The 16918-nt window shown below is 39.0% G+C and overlaps 1 protein-coding gene across 1 annotated transcript in view; it reads left to right on the plus strand.

Annotated features, from left to right (window-relative positions):
* Positions 1 to 16918, plus strand: part of ADGRG4 (adhesion G protein-coupled receptor G4) — a 63925-nt gene that overhangs the window by 15534 nt on the left and 31473 nt on the right. Inside the window, 3 exon segments of the mRNA XM_061408495.1 lie at positions 1633 to 1795; positions 13509 to 13613; positions 13615 to 13644. Coding sequence (XP_061264479.1) covers positions 1633 to 1795; positions 13509 to 13613; positions 13615 to 13644 — 298 coding nt within the window.

Consider the following 16918-nt stretch of genomic DNA (forward strand, 5'->3'; position numbering starts at 1 on the left):
GACAGAGGAGCCTGGTGGGCTACAGTCCATAGGGTCACAAAGAGTGAGATATGACTGAAGTGACATAGCACCATCTCACATCCGTTCACAGTTACTGGAAAAACCATAGCTTTGACTATATGGACTTTTGTTGGCAAACTGATGTGTCTGCTTTTTAATATACTGTCAAGGTTTGTCATAGCTTTCCTTCCAAGGAGCAAGCATCTTTTAATTTCATGACTACAGTCACCATCTGCAGTGATTTTGGAGCCCAAAAAAATAAAGTCTGACACTGTTTCCCCATCTATTTCCCATAAAGTGATGGAACCAGATGCCATGATCTTCGTTTTCTGAATGTTGAGTTTTAAGCCAGCTTTTTCACTCTCCTCTTTCACCTTCATCAAGAGGCTTTTTAGTTCTTCTTCACTTTCTGCCATAAGGGTGGTGTCATCTGTATATTTGAGGTTATTGATATTTCTCCCGGCAATCTTGATTCCAGCTTGCGTTTCATCCAGCCCGGCATTTCCAATTATGTATTCTGCATATAGGTAGATAAGCAGGCTAACAAAATACAGCCTTGACGTACTCCTTTCCCAGTTTGAAACCAGTCCCTTGTTCCATGTCTGGTTCTAACTGTTGCTTCTTGACCCACATACAGGTTTTTCAGGAGGCAGGTAAGGTGGTCTGGTATTCCCATCTCTTTCAGAATTTTCCACAGTTTATTGTGATCCACACAGTCAAAGGCTTTAGCCTAGTCAATGAAGCAGAAGTAGATGTTTTTCTGGAATTCCCTTGCTTTTTCTAAGATCCAATGGATGTTGGCAATTTGATCTCTGGTTCCTCTGCCTTTACTAAATCCAGCTCATAAATCTAAAAGTTCTTGGATTCTTGTACTGTTGAAGCCTAACCTGAAGGATTCTGAGCATTACCTTGCTAGCATGTGAAATGAGCACAATTGTGTGGTAGTTTGAATGTTCTTTGGCATTGCCCTTCTTTGAGATTGGAATGAAAGCTGAACTTATCCAGTCTTGTGGCCATTTCTGAGGTTTCCAAATTTGCTGGCATATTTTTCCTAGAAACCATCTACTTCTCTCCATTGCTACCAGTACTACTCTAGGCCTAGCTCCGTTTCTCTCAACTGATCTTCTACAATAACCTCTTAACTGATCTCCCAACCTTTGCTCTTGCCTCTCTGTGGTCTCTCTTCTACAGAATAATCTTTTATGCATATATCAGATCATGTTATTGTCTTGCTTTTAAAACCACTCAGTAGATTTCTGTTACATATAGACTAAAATCCAAATTTCTTGGCCTATGAGACCCTGCAGTATCTGGCTTTACATATATCAATTTCATCTAATCTTTAATACATTCTTTTGAGATGAGTGCTCATATTATTAACTTTGCAAGTGAGGAGACTGAAGGTTGATGAGGTCATTTGATTTTCCCACACAGTTAGAAATTAGAGCAACTAAGCTTTAAATTTCAGCTGCTCTGACTTCAAAGCCTGTACTCTTATCTACTAATTTCTAAGCAATATAAAGATAGTGATTAAAACTCAAAGAAAATTTTATGTAGAGGAAATTTTGTAAGGAGGATGGGTTTTACATTCAAAAACTAGGAATACTCTTCTCTACCTGTCATTCCTTGCAGAATTCTGAGGATAATTGAACATGCTGGTCACAAGATGGAGTTTCCTGGGAGCGCAGCAAATCTGACGGTGGCCAGGCTGACTTTGGCTGTCCTATGGGTGGACCACACATTTGAAGGCATGGCCTTCAGCATTCGCTCCTATGAAGAAGGCATAGAGCCTGAGGTGAGTGGAGCTCAGGGTACTGAGAGCAAATCAGCCAAACACTGCTCCAAATCTTCATTCATCTACTCCTTGGAAGGAGATGGGGTACTTTTTTAACCTTCATGGAGCCTTATGAAAATACAAATATCCCAGGGAAGATTCACGTATAACCTTTAGTAGGCCAATAGCTTGGTTGGAACAGCGTTCATGAGGTATGCAATAATACCTCTTTTGGCCCTGTGATCCCAAATCATCTCAAATGTCAGTTTATCAATAAGTAACATTTATGGTGGCTCAGTGGATACAGAATCCGCCTGCAATGGAGGAGACCTGGGATCAATCCCTGGATCCAGAAGATCCCCTGAAGAAGGAAATGGCAACCCACTCCAGTATTCTTGCCTGAGAAAGCCAGTAGACAGAGAAGCCTGGCAGATGTAGTCCATGGGGTCACAAAGAGTCGGACATGACTGAGCAACTAACACAAACCATTTATGGAGCACATACTATATGTTGGGCATTGTGCTACTATTTCATCTGCACACATAAGGAAACAGAGAAATTAAGTAATTTGCCCAAAGACACACAGCCTAATGGCTGAGCTAGAAGTCAAATTTATGTCTGGCTGGCTTTAAAGTCTGAACCCTTTTCTCTACTCCACACAACCTCATTTGTCCACCAACCCTGGCTCAGAAAAGTTCGGGAGAGCAGTCTTTTTAAATTTATAGTTTAAAAAATTATGAAGTTTGCATATGGGGAAAGCATAAATTTGAAGTATACTTTCTCTGATTTTCGACAAATGTGTGTATCTGTGTAACTCAAACCCCTGTCAAGATATAAAACACTGCTATCACTCCTGAAAGTCCTCCTGTGGCCATTCCCGTCAATCCGTGTGACTGCTACCTCTGTTGCCTATCACTGTTCTGATTTTTTTTTTAACCATAGTTTTGCCTATTCTAGAACTTTCTATAAATGAATTATATGATATGTACTGTCTTGTATAAGTCTTCTTCTATGTACTACAGTAGGATTTTTTTGAGATTCATTCTTCTGTTTTTGTAGTTTATTCATTTTATTGCTGAGTAATATTCCATTGTATGGATATATCACAGATTGTTTGTATTGTTTCTAGTTTGGGGCTATTATGTTTAGTGCTGCATTGAAGATTTAGGTAAAAGTCCTTGTGTGGATATATATTTTCATTTATCTTGAGTAAGGAGATCGGTCCTGGGTGTTCATTGGAAGGACTGATGTTGAAGCTGAAACTCCAATACTTTGGCCACCTGATGCGAAGAGCTGACTCATTTGAAAAGACCCTGATGCTGGGAAAGATTGAAGGCGGGAGGAGAAGGGGACAACAGAGGATGAGATGGTTGGATGGCATCACCGTCTCAATGGGCATGAGTTTGAGTAAACTCCGGAGTTGGTGATGGGCGGGGAAGCCTGGCGTGCTGCAGTCCGGGAAGACACAAAGAGTCGGACACGACTGAGCGACTGAACTGAACTGAACTGAACTGAGTAAATACCTATGAATGGAATTGCTGGTTCATAAGTTATATGTTTAAATTTGTAAAAACCAACCATACTCCTTTTTAAAGTGGTTAAGGATATGGAGCAATTTTTCATTTTTGTATTGGCCTTTTCTATATCTTTGGTAAAATATCTATTAAAATTTTTGCCCATTTTTCAGTTGGATTGTTTGTCTTCTTCTTATTGAGTTGAAAGTATTTTTTTTTTTTACAACTTCTGGATATAAGTCAGATACATGTTTTGAAAATATTTTCTCTGTGGTTTATCTATTAGATAAGTGGTGTCTTTTGATGAGCTTAAGTTGTAATTTTGGTGAGGTATAATTCATCAGTTTTTATTTTCTTTCATGAATAACAATATATAACTTGTTTAAGAAATCTTTGCCTATCAACAGATCATGACGATTCTCTTTCCTTTAAAAGATCTATGGTTTCAGTTTTTACATTTAGGATGATAGTCCTAATTAATTGAACTTAATTTTTGCACGGTATGAGGTGTGGTATGGTGTGTGGTTTGGAATTAATTTTGTTCCATTTAGAAATCTAGTTATTCCAGCATCATTTACTGAAGATTTTCCTTTCTCCATAGATTACTTTGGCACCTTTGACAAAATATCAAATACTCATGTACGTGTAGGTCTGTTTTTTTTAAAAAAAATTCTTTTTTGACCCCACTGCGTGGCTTGTGGGATCTTAGTTCCCCAACATGGGTTCCTGGTAGTGAGAGCACAGAGTCCTAACCACTGGACTTCCATGGAATTTCTTGTGTAGGTCTATTTTTGAGCTTTCTGTTCAATTCTATTGATTTTTTGTAAAAAAGAAAATATATATATATATATGTATCACACTATCTTTATGTCTGTAGTCTTGAATCAGGTAGTGGGAGTCCTTCAACTTTTTTTTTTTTTCAAGATTGCTGTGGTTATTCCAGGCCTTTTGTATGCCCATGTGAATTTTCAAATGTGCTTGTCAATTTGTAGAAAAAAACCTTGCCAAGGTTATAATTGGGATTGCACAATTTTGGGAGAATTGATTTCTTAGTAATATTGGATCTTGTAATATTTATCCAGGAACATTTATTCAGGTCTATTTTAATTTCTCTCAGCAATGTTTTTTTTTTTCTTTTTTTAACTTAATTTTTTATTTTAATTGGAGGCTAACCACTTTACAATATTGTGGTGGTTTTGGCCATACATTGACATGAATCAGCCATGAGTGCTAAATGGAGAGGTATTGCCTGTCTTTTGTTAAATTCATCCTAAGTATTTTTTCTGGTACTGTTGCAAATGGAATTAAAAATTTTTTTTATTGAAGTATAGTTGAATTCAGCTCATTTCATTCACTCAGTCGTGTCCAACTCTTTGTGACCCTATGAACTGCAGCACACCAGGCCTCCCTGTCCATCACCAACTCCTGGAGTTTACCCAAACTCATGTCCATTGAGTTGGTGATGCCAACCAACCATCTCATCCTTTGTCGTCCCCTTCTCCTCCTGCCTTCAGTCTTTCCCAGCATCAGAGTCTTTTCAAATGAGTCAGCTCCTTGCATCAGGTGGCCAAAGTATTGGAGTTTCAGCTTCAACATCAGTCTTTGCAATGAACACTCAGGATTGATCTCCTTTAGGATGGACTGGTTGGATCTCCTTGCAGTCCAAGTGACTCTCAAGAATCTTCTCCAACACCACAGTTCAAAAGCATCAATTCTTTGGCATTCAGCTTTCTTTATAGTCCAACTCTCACATCCAATTACAATGTGTTAATTACTACTATACAGCAAAACAATTCAGTTATATCTCTTTATATATATGTACATTATTTTTCATTTCTTTTCCATTATGGTTATCACAAGATATTTAATGCAATTATCTGTGCTACACAGTAGGACCTTGTTGTTTATCCATTCTGTATATACCAATTTACATCAAATCAAACCCTCACCCAACCCCATCCCCCTTGACAACAACCAGTCTACTCTCTATGTCCATGATTCTTTGTTTGATAGATGGGTTCGTTTGTGTCATATTTTAGATTCCACATATAAGTGATATCATATGGTATTTGTCTTTCTTTTTCTGACTTAGTACAAGTGAAATTCAGAAAACGAAGTTCATGGCATCTGGTCCCATCACTTCATGGGAAATAGATGGGGAAACAGTGTCAGACTTTATTTTTGGGGGCTCCAAAATCACTGCAGATGGTGACTGCAGCCATGATATTAAAAGACGCTTACTCCTTGGAAGAAAAGTTATGACCAACCTAGATAGCATATTCAAAAGCAGAGACATTACTTTGCCAACAAAGGTCCGTCTAGTCAAGGATATGGTTTTTCCAGTGGTCATATATGGATGTGAGAGTTGGACTGTGAAGAAAGCTGAGCACCGAAGAATTGATGCTTTTGAACTGTGGTGTTGGAGAAGACTCTTGAGAGTCCCTTGGACTTCAAGGAGATCCAACCAGTCCATTCTGAAGGAGATCAGCCCTGGGATTTCTTTGAAAGGAATGATACTGAAGCTCAAACTCCAGTACTTTGGCTACCTCATGCGAAGAGTTGACTCATTGGAAAAAACTCTGACGCTGGGAGGGATTGGAGGCAAGAGGAGAAGGGGACGACAGAGGATGAGATGGCTGGATGGCATCACTGACTCAATGGACGTGAGTCTGAGTGAACTCCGGGATTGGTGATGGACAGGGAGGCCTGGCGTGCTGCGATTCATGGGGTCGCAAAGAGTCGGACACAACTAAGTGACTGGACTGAACTGAACAAGTGAAATTATTTTTAAATTTCATTTAAAATTAAATTTTACAATTATCTGCTGCAAGTATTTAAAAATAAAATTGAAAAAAAAATAAAATTGATAAGCTATATCTATCACCAATCTCTCACTATCTATCCATCCATCTATCATATATATAAATTTTGTATCCTATAAACTTGCTAAACTCACTTATTAGCTGTAGTAGTTGTTTTAGAGATTATTTGGGCCTTTCTATGTAATGCCATCTGAAAATAGTAACATTAGCCATGTTTCTCATTAATCTTTATTCCTTTTTTTCCTTCTTTTGGACTTATTTTGATATTAGTACTTGCAATAAAATGTTGACTAAGTGGTGAAAGTGAATGTCTTGTCTTGATATCAGGAGAAAAGTATTCACTATTTTACTATTACTATGATATTAGCCATGTTTTTGTTTTGTTTTTTAGATACCCTTTATTTGATTAAGGAAGTTTTCTTCTGTTCCTAGTTTGCTGAAAATTTTTACTGTGAGTGGTTGTTGAATTTTGTTAAATGCTTTTTCTGTGTCTCTTGAAATCATCATTTGGCTTTTGTCCATTATCTAATATGGTAAATTACATTGATTTTAAGATGTTAAACCAATCTTTGCATTTTTGGAAGAAACCCTAGTGGTTATGATGTATTATCATTTTTATACAGTGGTATTTTCGACTTGATAATATTTTGTTAAGTATTTTAGCACTTATGTTTATGAAGGATGTAGGTTTGAAATTATTTATTTGTTTATGGCTGGACTGGGTCTTAGGGTCTACACCGACTTTTCTCCAGTTGCGGGCGCAGGCTTCTCATTGTGGTGGCTTCTCATTGCAGAGCACGGGCTCCGCAGCACAGGCTCTGCAGCACAGGCTCCGCAGCACAGGCTCAGTGTTGTGGCGCACAAGTTGAGTTGCTGCAAGGCATGTGCAGTCTTCCCAGATCAGGGATCAAACCCACATCTTTTGCATTGGCAGGCAGATTCTTTATCACTGAGCCACTGGGGAAACTCCTGAAAGTTTTTTTCCCCCTAGTTTCTTTATTAGACTTTGGGTTGGTGTGTTGCCAACTTTATAAAACTCTTTCAGAAAGAGTTTGGGTGACACTGGTGTTATTTCTTCATTAAATGCTTGATAGCATTTCTTTATGGGAAGTATTGTGATACCAAATCCAATTTGTTGAATGGATGTAGAGCCATTCTAATGTTCTGATTCATCTCATGTCTATTTTGGTTAGTTATATTTTTCTAAGAATTTATTTCAGTTAGTTTTTCAAGTTTATTGGCAGAAGTTGTGCATAACATTCCTATTATTTAACATCTTTAACATTTATGAGTGGTCAACAAAACTTTTCTGTAGAAGGAAGATAGTAAATACTTTAGGATTTGTAAGCCATAAATGGTCTCCCTCTGCTGCACATTTTTTCTTTCCTTTGCTTGGTTCCTTTCTTCCCTTCTTCCTTCCTTCTTTCTTTTTCACACCGTTTAAAATATGAACTATAAAAGCCATATTTAGACCAAATAGGCCCTTGGTGCGATTGGCCCTGCTGACCAGTTCGTCAGTCTCTGATCTATAGTGATAATCTCTTTCATTTTTGATATTGATAATTTTCTTTTCTAGTTCTTTTTTTCTTGATCAGTATAACTAGGGATATTTTCAAGTTTGTCGATCCTTTCCAAGAACCAATTTTTGGCTTTGTTAATTTCTTGTGGTAAAGAATCTGCCTGCAATGCAGGAGCCACAGGAGATGCAAGTTTCATCCCTAGGTCGGGAAGATCCCCTGGAGGAGGGCAAGGCAACCCACTCCAGTATTCTCGCTTGGAAAATCCCATGGACAGAGGAGCCTGGTGGGTTGTAGTCCATGTGGTTGCAAAGAGTCAAACATAACCGAAGTGACTTCACTCGCTCTCGCTATCTTTATTAGTAATATTTCCTTCCTTGTATTTATTGTGGGTTTACCTTGTTCTTCCTTATTTAGCTTCTTAAGGTAGATCCATAGACCACTGACTTCAGACCTTTCTTCTTTTCTATTAATAATGTAGTCATAAAAAGCTATAAATATCTTTCTGTGTACTGCTTTTAAGTTGTAGTCTGCAGTTTTTGATACATTGTATTTTCGTCATCAGCAGTTCAAAATATTTCCTACTTTCTTTTTTGATCTGTGAATTATTCAGGAGTGTATTCTTTTGTTTATTTTTTAAAGATTTTTTGGATGTGGACCATTTTTTAAAAGCCTTCATTGAATTTGTTACAATATTGCTTCCGCTTTATGTTTTGGTTTTTTGGCCATGAGGTATGTGGGATCTTAGCTCCTCCACCAAGGATCAAACCTACACCCCCTGCATTGGAAGGCAAAGTCTTAACCACTAGACCACCAGGGAAGTCCCACGAGTGTATTCCTTAAGTCCCAAATATTTGGGATATATCTAAGATATATTATTGCTGTTGATTTCATGTTTATTTCATTTTGGTTACAGAATATATTCAGTATAACTTCAATCCATTTAAATTTATGGACATTTGATTTATATCCCAGTGTATGATCTATTTTGGTGTTTCATACACTTGAAAACCTTGGTACTTCGTGTGCACTTGAAAAAATGTGCATTCTACAGTTGTTGGATATGCTGTACTGTAAATATCAATTAGATCTCAAGGTGGTTGATAGTGTTCAGATCATTTACATCTTTACTGATTTTTTCTTAGTTGTTCGCTAGTTTAAAGGGGTGCTAAGATCTCTAACTTGGATTGTGAAATTGTGTATTTATCCCTTTAGTTGCATCAAATTTTACTTTGTTTATGAAGTGAATATACATTTATGTTGTCATGTCTTCCTGATTATACCTCTAATCCTAACCTGTTTATCATTATGAAATAGCTTTTCTTATTTCAAATAATACTTTGTCTTGTAATCTATTTAAGTGGTTTTAATATAGTCATTCTAGCTTTCTTATACTTACTGTATGTGTACATATATAATATATATTTTCAACCACTTACTTTGTATTTGTGCACTTATAGATAGCACACAGTTTGTGTTTCATTTTTTATCCATCTGAAAGTATCTGCCTTTTAATAGAGTGTGTACTTCTTTAACATTTAACATAATTTTTGATATGGTTGTATTTAGGACTACCATTTGATTTTATTTTCTATCTGTCCTTCTGGTTTTTGTTCCTTTTGATTTAATATTTTTTATAATTGAATTTTAATTTTTTCTGCCTCTTTAGTTATGTCTATTTGCATCATTTTCTTAATGGTTGCTCTAGAGATTACAGTATACATCCTTATATTTTTTGCAGTCTACTTAGAGGTACTATTGTACCATTTCATGGAAAATGTAGAAACTTTAACCATACATATCTATATACACCTTCTGTCTTTTTAAAAATGCTTATAGGTTCATATGTTGTATTTTCATTTTTATTCAGTTCAAGAAATTTTCTCTCTCACTCTCTCTTTTTGTTTTTGTTTTTTTCTTTTTGGCTGCATGGCATGCAGGCTCTTAGTTCCCTGACCAGGGATCAAACCTGCACCCTCTGCAGCAGACACACAGAGTTTTAACCACTGGACTGCCAAGGAAGTCCCTATACCCTCTGTCTTTTATGTTACAGTTGTCATATGTGTTATTAGTAACAAGATCAGAAACACCACTAGACAGTGTTATAATCATTGCTTTAAAGGGTCTTATGAAGTTGAGAGTAAATGTAGCCTTTTATGTTTGCAAGCTCAGTCACTTCAGTTGTGTCCGACTCTTTGTGACCCTATGGACTATAGCCCACCAGGCTCCTCTGTCCATGGGATTCTCCAGGCAAGAATACTGGAGTGGGTAGCCATTCCCTTCTCCTAGAGATCTTCCTGACTCAAGGATTGAACCTGCATTGCAGGCAGATTCTTTACTGTCTGAGTCACCAGGGAAAGTGTGAAAGTTTTAGTTGCTCAGTTGTGTCTGACTCTGTGACCCCATGAAACCACCAGTCTCCTCTGTTCACGGGATTCTGCAGGCAAGAATATTGGAGTGGGTTGCCATTCCCTTCTCCAGCAGATCTTCCTGACTCAGTGCTCGAACTCGGGTCTCCTGCACTGCAGGCAAACTCTTTATCATCTGAGTCACCAGGGAAGCCCTATGCTTATCGAGATGTTTATCATTTTCAATATTCTTCATTTCTTCCTGAAGGTCTGGTGACATTTCCCTTCAATTTGAAGAAATTCACTTAGCACTTCTTGTAGTATATGGTCTAATGATAATGAATTTTCCTGGCTCTCATTTATCTGAAAATGTCTTGGTTTTTTTGGCCTTTATTCTTGAAGGGTATTTTTGCTTACTATGGAATTCTGAATTGACAGCATTTTAGATGTTGTTCCATTCTATTCTGGCCTCTATGTTCTCTGATCAGAAATCAGTAATCATTTGAATTTTGTTTCTCTATTTGTGATGTGTAATATGTCATTTTTCTCTCTTTGCTTTCAATATTTTCTCTCTCTCTCTCTCTTTTTTTTTTTTTTTTTGCAGTTTGACTATTATGTGCCTAGGCATATTTTTCTTTATATTTTTCCCATTTGAAGTTTGCTGAATTTCTTGAATCTGTAAATTTATGTCTTTCACCAAATTTGGGGAGATTGCCTCCATTATTTTTCTAAATATTGGTTTTTCACCATTCTCTCTCTCCTCCCCTTTAGGGATTCTGATTTCATGGATGTAAGATTTTTTGATGCTGCCCCACAGGTCCCTGAGACTGTATTCATGTTTGTAATCATTTTACTATTTAGTCTTCTGATAGTATGAAGGCAATGGCACCCCACTCTAGTACTCTTGCCTGGAAAACCCCATGGACAGAGGAGCCTGGTGGGCTGCAGTCCATGGGGTCGCTAAGAGTCGGATGCGACTGAGCGACTTCACTTTCACTTTTCACTTTCATGCATTGGAGAAGGAAATGGCAACCCACTCCAGTGTTCTTGCCTGGAGAATCCCAGGGACGGGGAGCCTGGTGGGCTGCCGTCTATGGGGTCGCACAGAGTCGGACACGACTGAAGCGACTTAGCAGCAGCAGCAGCAGTATAATTTCTATTTATTTCTCTTCAAGTTCACTGACTTCTGTCATCTTCATGTTACTACTGAGTCCACTGAGTGCAATTTTTAAAAATTTCAATATTGTATTTTTAGTTCTAAAATATCCATTTTGTTCTTTTTTGCTTCTGTTTCTCTGTTATTTACTCTTTTAGCATAATTTCAAAAATTATGTTTAAACACTTGAGCATAATTATACTAACTACTTTAAAATCTTTGTCTGCTAATTCTAACATCTGAGTAATCTCAAGATTGATTTCCATTGATTGTCTTTACTTGAAAATGGGTCATTTTCATTTTCTCTTAACATATAGGGTAACTTTGAATTATGTCCTGGCTTTTGTGAATGGTATATTTTGGAAACTCTGGATTTTTCTGTACTTCTCTGAAAAGTATTTATTTTTGTTATACCAGACAATTAACATGGTTGGAGTCAAACTAGATTCCATCTCTTGGATGGCAGCTCAAATGTGGGTTAAATTCCTTTATCCTTAGTTGAAGTCTGTCCTATATGTATGTGGTTCCGAGGTCAGGCTCAGTTTACACTCAGAATTTTGGCTCCCCATCACTAGCTCTCTCCTTTCCAAGATCTCTTCTTGACCTCCCAAGGGGAGATGGCTGTAGTTACTTTGACCTTTGTTTTCTGGTTCTTCATGCCACAAAGACTGAAGGTTTTCTATCAGAATTTTGAGTGTCCTTCACAGTGTTTGTTTCAGGCTGCCATCTGGCTAACAGCTGTAAAAACAGCTAATTCATCTTGTGATGCCACTTTTTCCCAAGTGTCTACTCTTCTCCAGAACCTGCCTGGTTTTGTTCATTTTCCAGTGTCTTCAAGTCATTGTATTCTGTATAGTTGTTATATGTAGGAAGGTGAGTCCATCTGGAGCTACTCAACCATACTGGAAGTAAATGTCTTCCCACTGCATTTTGTTTACATATAGGGTTTTCTATTAAAGACCCTGGTCAAGAAAAAAGCCAAGCAACCCCAATGAACTTCTTGGTACCAAAATCGCTCGCATGTTGAAGCTAAATCATCACCTCTTCATAGTACTTGATTGCTGTAGCAAAATTCATTTGTGCCAGGAGAAGAGCCATATGGCTTTTGGGCTCACAATTCATTTTCAGAAATATTACAAACTTTCATCTCCCCGTGATATACCCAGCAAGATAATAGTTCCTTGAAAAGCAAAATGGATAATGGGGAAAATGTGGGTGCAGATTACATTTATGTTTGTTCAGCTACATCCCAGCTGTGTGACCCTAGACAAGTCACTTAACCTTTCTGAGCCTTCATTTCCTGATATAATACTACATATCTTTCAGAGTCAATAGAGGGGGTTCAATGACAGGATGCATGTAAGTGTCTCATATACCCTTGTTTTTCCTGGGAGAGCCCAGGTTTGCAACTGTGGTTCCAGTGTAATTATTGATAAAGCCCTCTTTCACTCTCAAAAATATACCTGTACTTAGCAAATACTATTACCAGGGGGCGCTAGTAATAAGGAACCTATCTGCCTATGCAGGAGACATAAGAGACCTTGGGTTCAATCCCTGGGTTGGGAAGATCCCCTGGAGAAGGGAATGGCAACCCACTCCAGTCTTCTTGCCTGGAGAATCCCATGGAAAGAGGAGCCTAGCGGGCTATAGTCCTTGGGGTTGCGAAGAGTCAGACAATATGCTCGGACAAGCGACTTAATATACTCACACGCACCAATCAAATCAACAAACTCTTCTAATAGTGAGCCTCTAATTCCTAAGGCCTAATGCCTCACTTCCCTGCCCCACTTTTTAAGAAAAGTGTTGCTCAATAAACTGTAAGACAATGCCTAATGTCACTGTGTTGGTTTTTTTTTTTTCTGGTTTTTTTTTTTTTCTTCCTCTCTCAGAACTGTATGGGAGAAGGTAGCCTGCTTTTGAAGACGGGCCTTTATTCCTGAGAATTATGGCAAATCACCTTATTTATCATCCCTCTTCCACCTCTACGAATACCCAGGTGGAAGCAGATCGAAGGGATAGAAATAAGGATAGGTCAAGAAAGGAAAAGTGGTGTGTGTGCATGTGCGTGTGTGTGTTTGTGGGTCTGTGTTTCCCCCGGGTCACATCTTGGCCTGTAATCTGAGTGTGTGCATGTATTGAGTTGGCCAAAATGTTCGTTCAGCCACAACAAAAGTTTTTCAATAACATTGTTCAAAAACCTTAAGGAGCTTTTTGGTCCACTCAGTAAAAGATTTGCATAGCTGGTGGAGCTAGTTCTCACCCTTCAGCCCTCTGTGTGATCCTCCAGGGCTAAGGCTGGGGTTGGGGCAGAAAGTGGGGAGGACTTCAAGCTGATGGATGATGACTCTGTTTTTTATTTCCTGTTTTTTCTTGACAGATTTCCCTAGACAAGGTCCCTCTGGGGAGAGTTTTGGCCTCCATATATTTACCTAAGTCACTGAGGGAGAGAATTCCTCTTAGCAGCTTACACACCATCTTGTTTAAATTTTTTTGGCCAAACTTCACTCTTTAAGGTAAGTTCTTGCCTCTGGTAACTGTCATGAACTGACATATGGTGACTCACTGTAATTATGAACTCTTGTTATTTTCATGATGTGCTGTTTATTCTCAAATATGCTCTCTGATTTATTCTGCAAATCTTCCAGCACAACCCCTGGCTCTCAGCATGAATCAACGTCTACTTTAATGATGTTCCTCAGTTTTTCATTTTCACAGCTTCTCAGCTTGGGAAGGGACCTTAAGGATTATCTGGTGACCAAACGGAGGCCTCAAGATGTTTCAAAACCAGAAAAGAACAGCGAGTTCTCCTGATGAAATGCCATTTCAGCTTATCTGTGCTCCCCTCCCATATCTCCCCTGTATCTTCAAAGCCAACATGCACATTTCTCAGGCCAATTTATTTGAAGCTGAGTGGTGTCCAGCAGGACACTTGCATGCAGACATCATTGCTCTTCCCCACCGCCTCCACAGAACTTTCTCTAAGGGCTTCTGTCCTCACCTGTTATTAAACAGAGAGGAAGTAGGATGTGGTTAACAGCAGGGACCCTGGGGCCGGATGCAGAATTTAAAGCTGGCTGTGCCACTGTCCACCCACGTGAACTCGTGGGCAAATTCTTCAATGCCCAGTGCCTTTGTTTCTTCCTATGTAAACAGGAGGATAGTGGTACCTCACTGGGCTGTTGAAGGATTAAAGGACTTAATACATATAAAATGCTTAGAATAGTGCCTTGTACACATTAACACCATGTAAGTGTTTGCATTGATTTTACTATTTGATTATCTTGGGGCTCTGCCTAATGAAAAGCCCATTTCTTCAGCCTGCTCTGTCCCATCTAGCCGCTGGAAAGAGAGCAATCAGAGATGGCATGATGTTGCTGATGATCACTCTTAATTGTTAGTATTTATACTCCAAGACTCAAAGAGTGCTCTGATATGAACATTTGTATCCTCTCAAAATTCTTGTGTTGAAATCTTAACCCCCAAGGTGATGTATCACCCGGTGAGTCCTTTGGGTGGTGATTATGTCATGAGGATGGGGTCCTCATGAATGGGATTGGTGCTCTTATGGAAGAAGCCTCAGAGAGTTCTCTCACCCATTCCACCATGTGAGAATACAGCAAGAAGGTGTCAACCAGAAAGCAAGCCTTCACTAGAATCCAATCATGTAGGCACCTTGGTCTTGGACTTGCAGCCTCTAGAACTGTGAAAAATAAATTTCTGTTGTTTATAAGCCATGTAATCTGGACTTTGTTATAGGAGCCCTAATAGACTAAGACACAGAGGTTAAGTAATTTTGCCCAAAGTCACACAGCTAGGAAGTGGCATAGCTAGGAATCAAATCCAGGATATCTGACTCCAAAGTTCAAGTATTTATGAGGTTCATGCATTAGTGCCTGGGTGTGCATATTTTTAAAAAAGACTATCCAAACAAATGAATTTCTAATGGTTAAATTTCCACAGTTATTTGGAGGCGGTTGTATTGAGCCAGCTTAAACATACTGCATATCAGTTCATTATAACATTATCTCCAGCTATATCTCCAGGATGCTGTTCTCCTGGAATTCTGTAATTGCTCACCTCTATGTATAAATTCTATTTGTTCCTATGGGCTTAGCTCAAATTCTACCCAGGAAGTGTGCCTAAAGTTCATGAACCTCTGTTCTCTTCCTTACCCTGTGCTTGTATTCTTATGTTACACTTCGGCATAGTTTCTAGATTGGTATTCCCAAGGAGGTTGTGGCATGTGTCATGGCTCAGACGTGTTTTATTTTCATAGCACCTATCATAGGGCTAGGTACTCAACATGCTTTCACCAGCTATATATTTATTAGGCATTTTTAATGGAGAAAAATAGCTGGACCCAGGACAAGCCAGTTAATGAACAAATAATTATAATAAAAATTAAGAATGTGATTCATAGCACTCAGACCCTTTTGGCAAGCTTGTAATTTCTGTCACCTTAGATGCCATTATTTTGGTCTTAGCTTCTCTCTTTTCTTCAGAGAGGTGTGCTTGTTTTGTAAAATAAAAGATAAACCTGTTTAGCATAAATTTCACACCTAATAAGTCATTTTTATTCACTAACACCTTCTACTGAAAAAGATTAAAGATCTTTGCCAATATTAGCCTTCAGACGTCACAGTGGCAGATGAAGAAGGATTAGAAGTAACCTACCATCAATTTCAGAACCGGAAGGGTCCTTATAATTCATTGTGTCCCATCTCCTCATTTTACCAATGAGGATATTGAGACTCAGAGAGGAGAAGGGACCTGCTGGAGGTGACACAATGTATTCATTTATTCACCCAGTTATTTATTCAACTAGCAAATATTTATTAAATTCCTACTATGTGTATTGTGTGGTGCTGTATGGGGGAGGGTTCTCACATGCAAAGGGGTGACCTGAGGCTGGGACCTGAGCCACTCATTTGGGGGGAGTAAGCACATACAAGAAATGCCACAGTTTAACCACAAACCCTCCCCCGTCCAAGTTCCAAGTCTCACAGCTCTGCTTTCACACTATTTCTTCTAACATCTTTTGGTCAAAACCTTAACTGTCATTGCAACATATTACCTTAAGTAAAAGTGTTAGTCATTCAGTTGTGTCCAACTTTTTGAGACCCCATGGATTGTAGCCCACCAGTCTCCTCTGTCCATGGAATCCTCCAGGCAAGAATACTGGAGTGGGTTGCCATTTCCTTCTCCAGGGGATCTTCCCAACCCAGGGATCAAACCTGGGTCTCCTGCACTGCAGGCAGAATATTTACTGTCTGAGCCACCAGGGAAGCCCCATATTGTTAATAAGACACCACTCTTGGAAAACATGTGTCTCCTCTTCCACCCTTCCACTAGCGGTGGCTCTTGCGGAGAGGGCCAGAGCCCAAGGCAAGTTCAATATGGCCTAGGGGCTCCGGAAGCACAGAGCCCCAGCACCCCAGCTGTCTGGGAGCTCAGGAAAGGCCTCTGTAGGAGAGGTGTCAGCTGAGATGGAGGTCGAGTACCAGCTAGAAGATTTAAAAGGGTGAGGAGAAGGAGGAGGGCTGTTTCAGGCAGAGGAAACCGCTTCTGTAAAGCTTCAGAAGTGGAAATCGGTCCAGTCAGAGCCTAGAACTAGAGGGCAGAAGAGTCAGCAAGGGTTTAGTTCCTTTCCCTGAATGGCTGCCACTTTGTAGGTCAAGGAAAGAAAGCCAGAAAGTAGGTTAATTCAGTCCCAAGTCACTATGCGTTTCCCCCTTTGGCCTTCTCACTACAGAAAACCACATCTCTTAGACTAAGTTGGGAGGGATG

The sequence above is a fragment of the Bos javanicus genome, chromosome X (assembly GCF_032452875.1).
Source record: "Bos javanicus breed banteng chromosome X, ARS-OSU_banteng_1.0, whole genome shotgun sequence".
Taxonomy (NCBI): domain Eukaryota; kingdom Metazoa; phylum Chordata; class Mammalia; order Artiodactyla; family Bovidae; genus Bos; species Bos javanicus.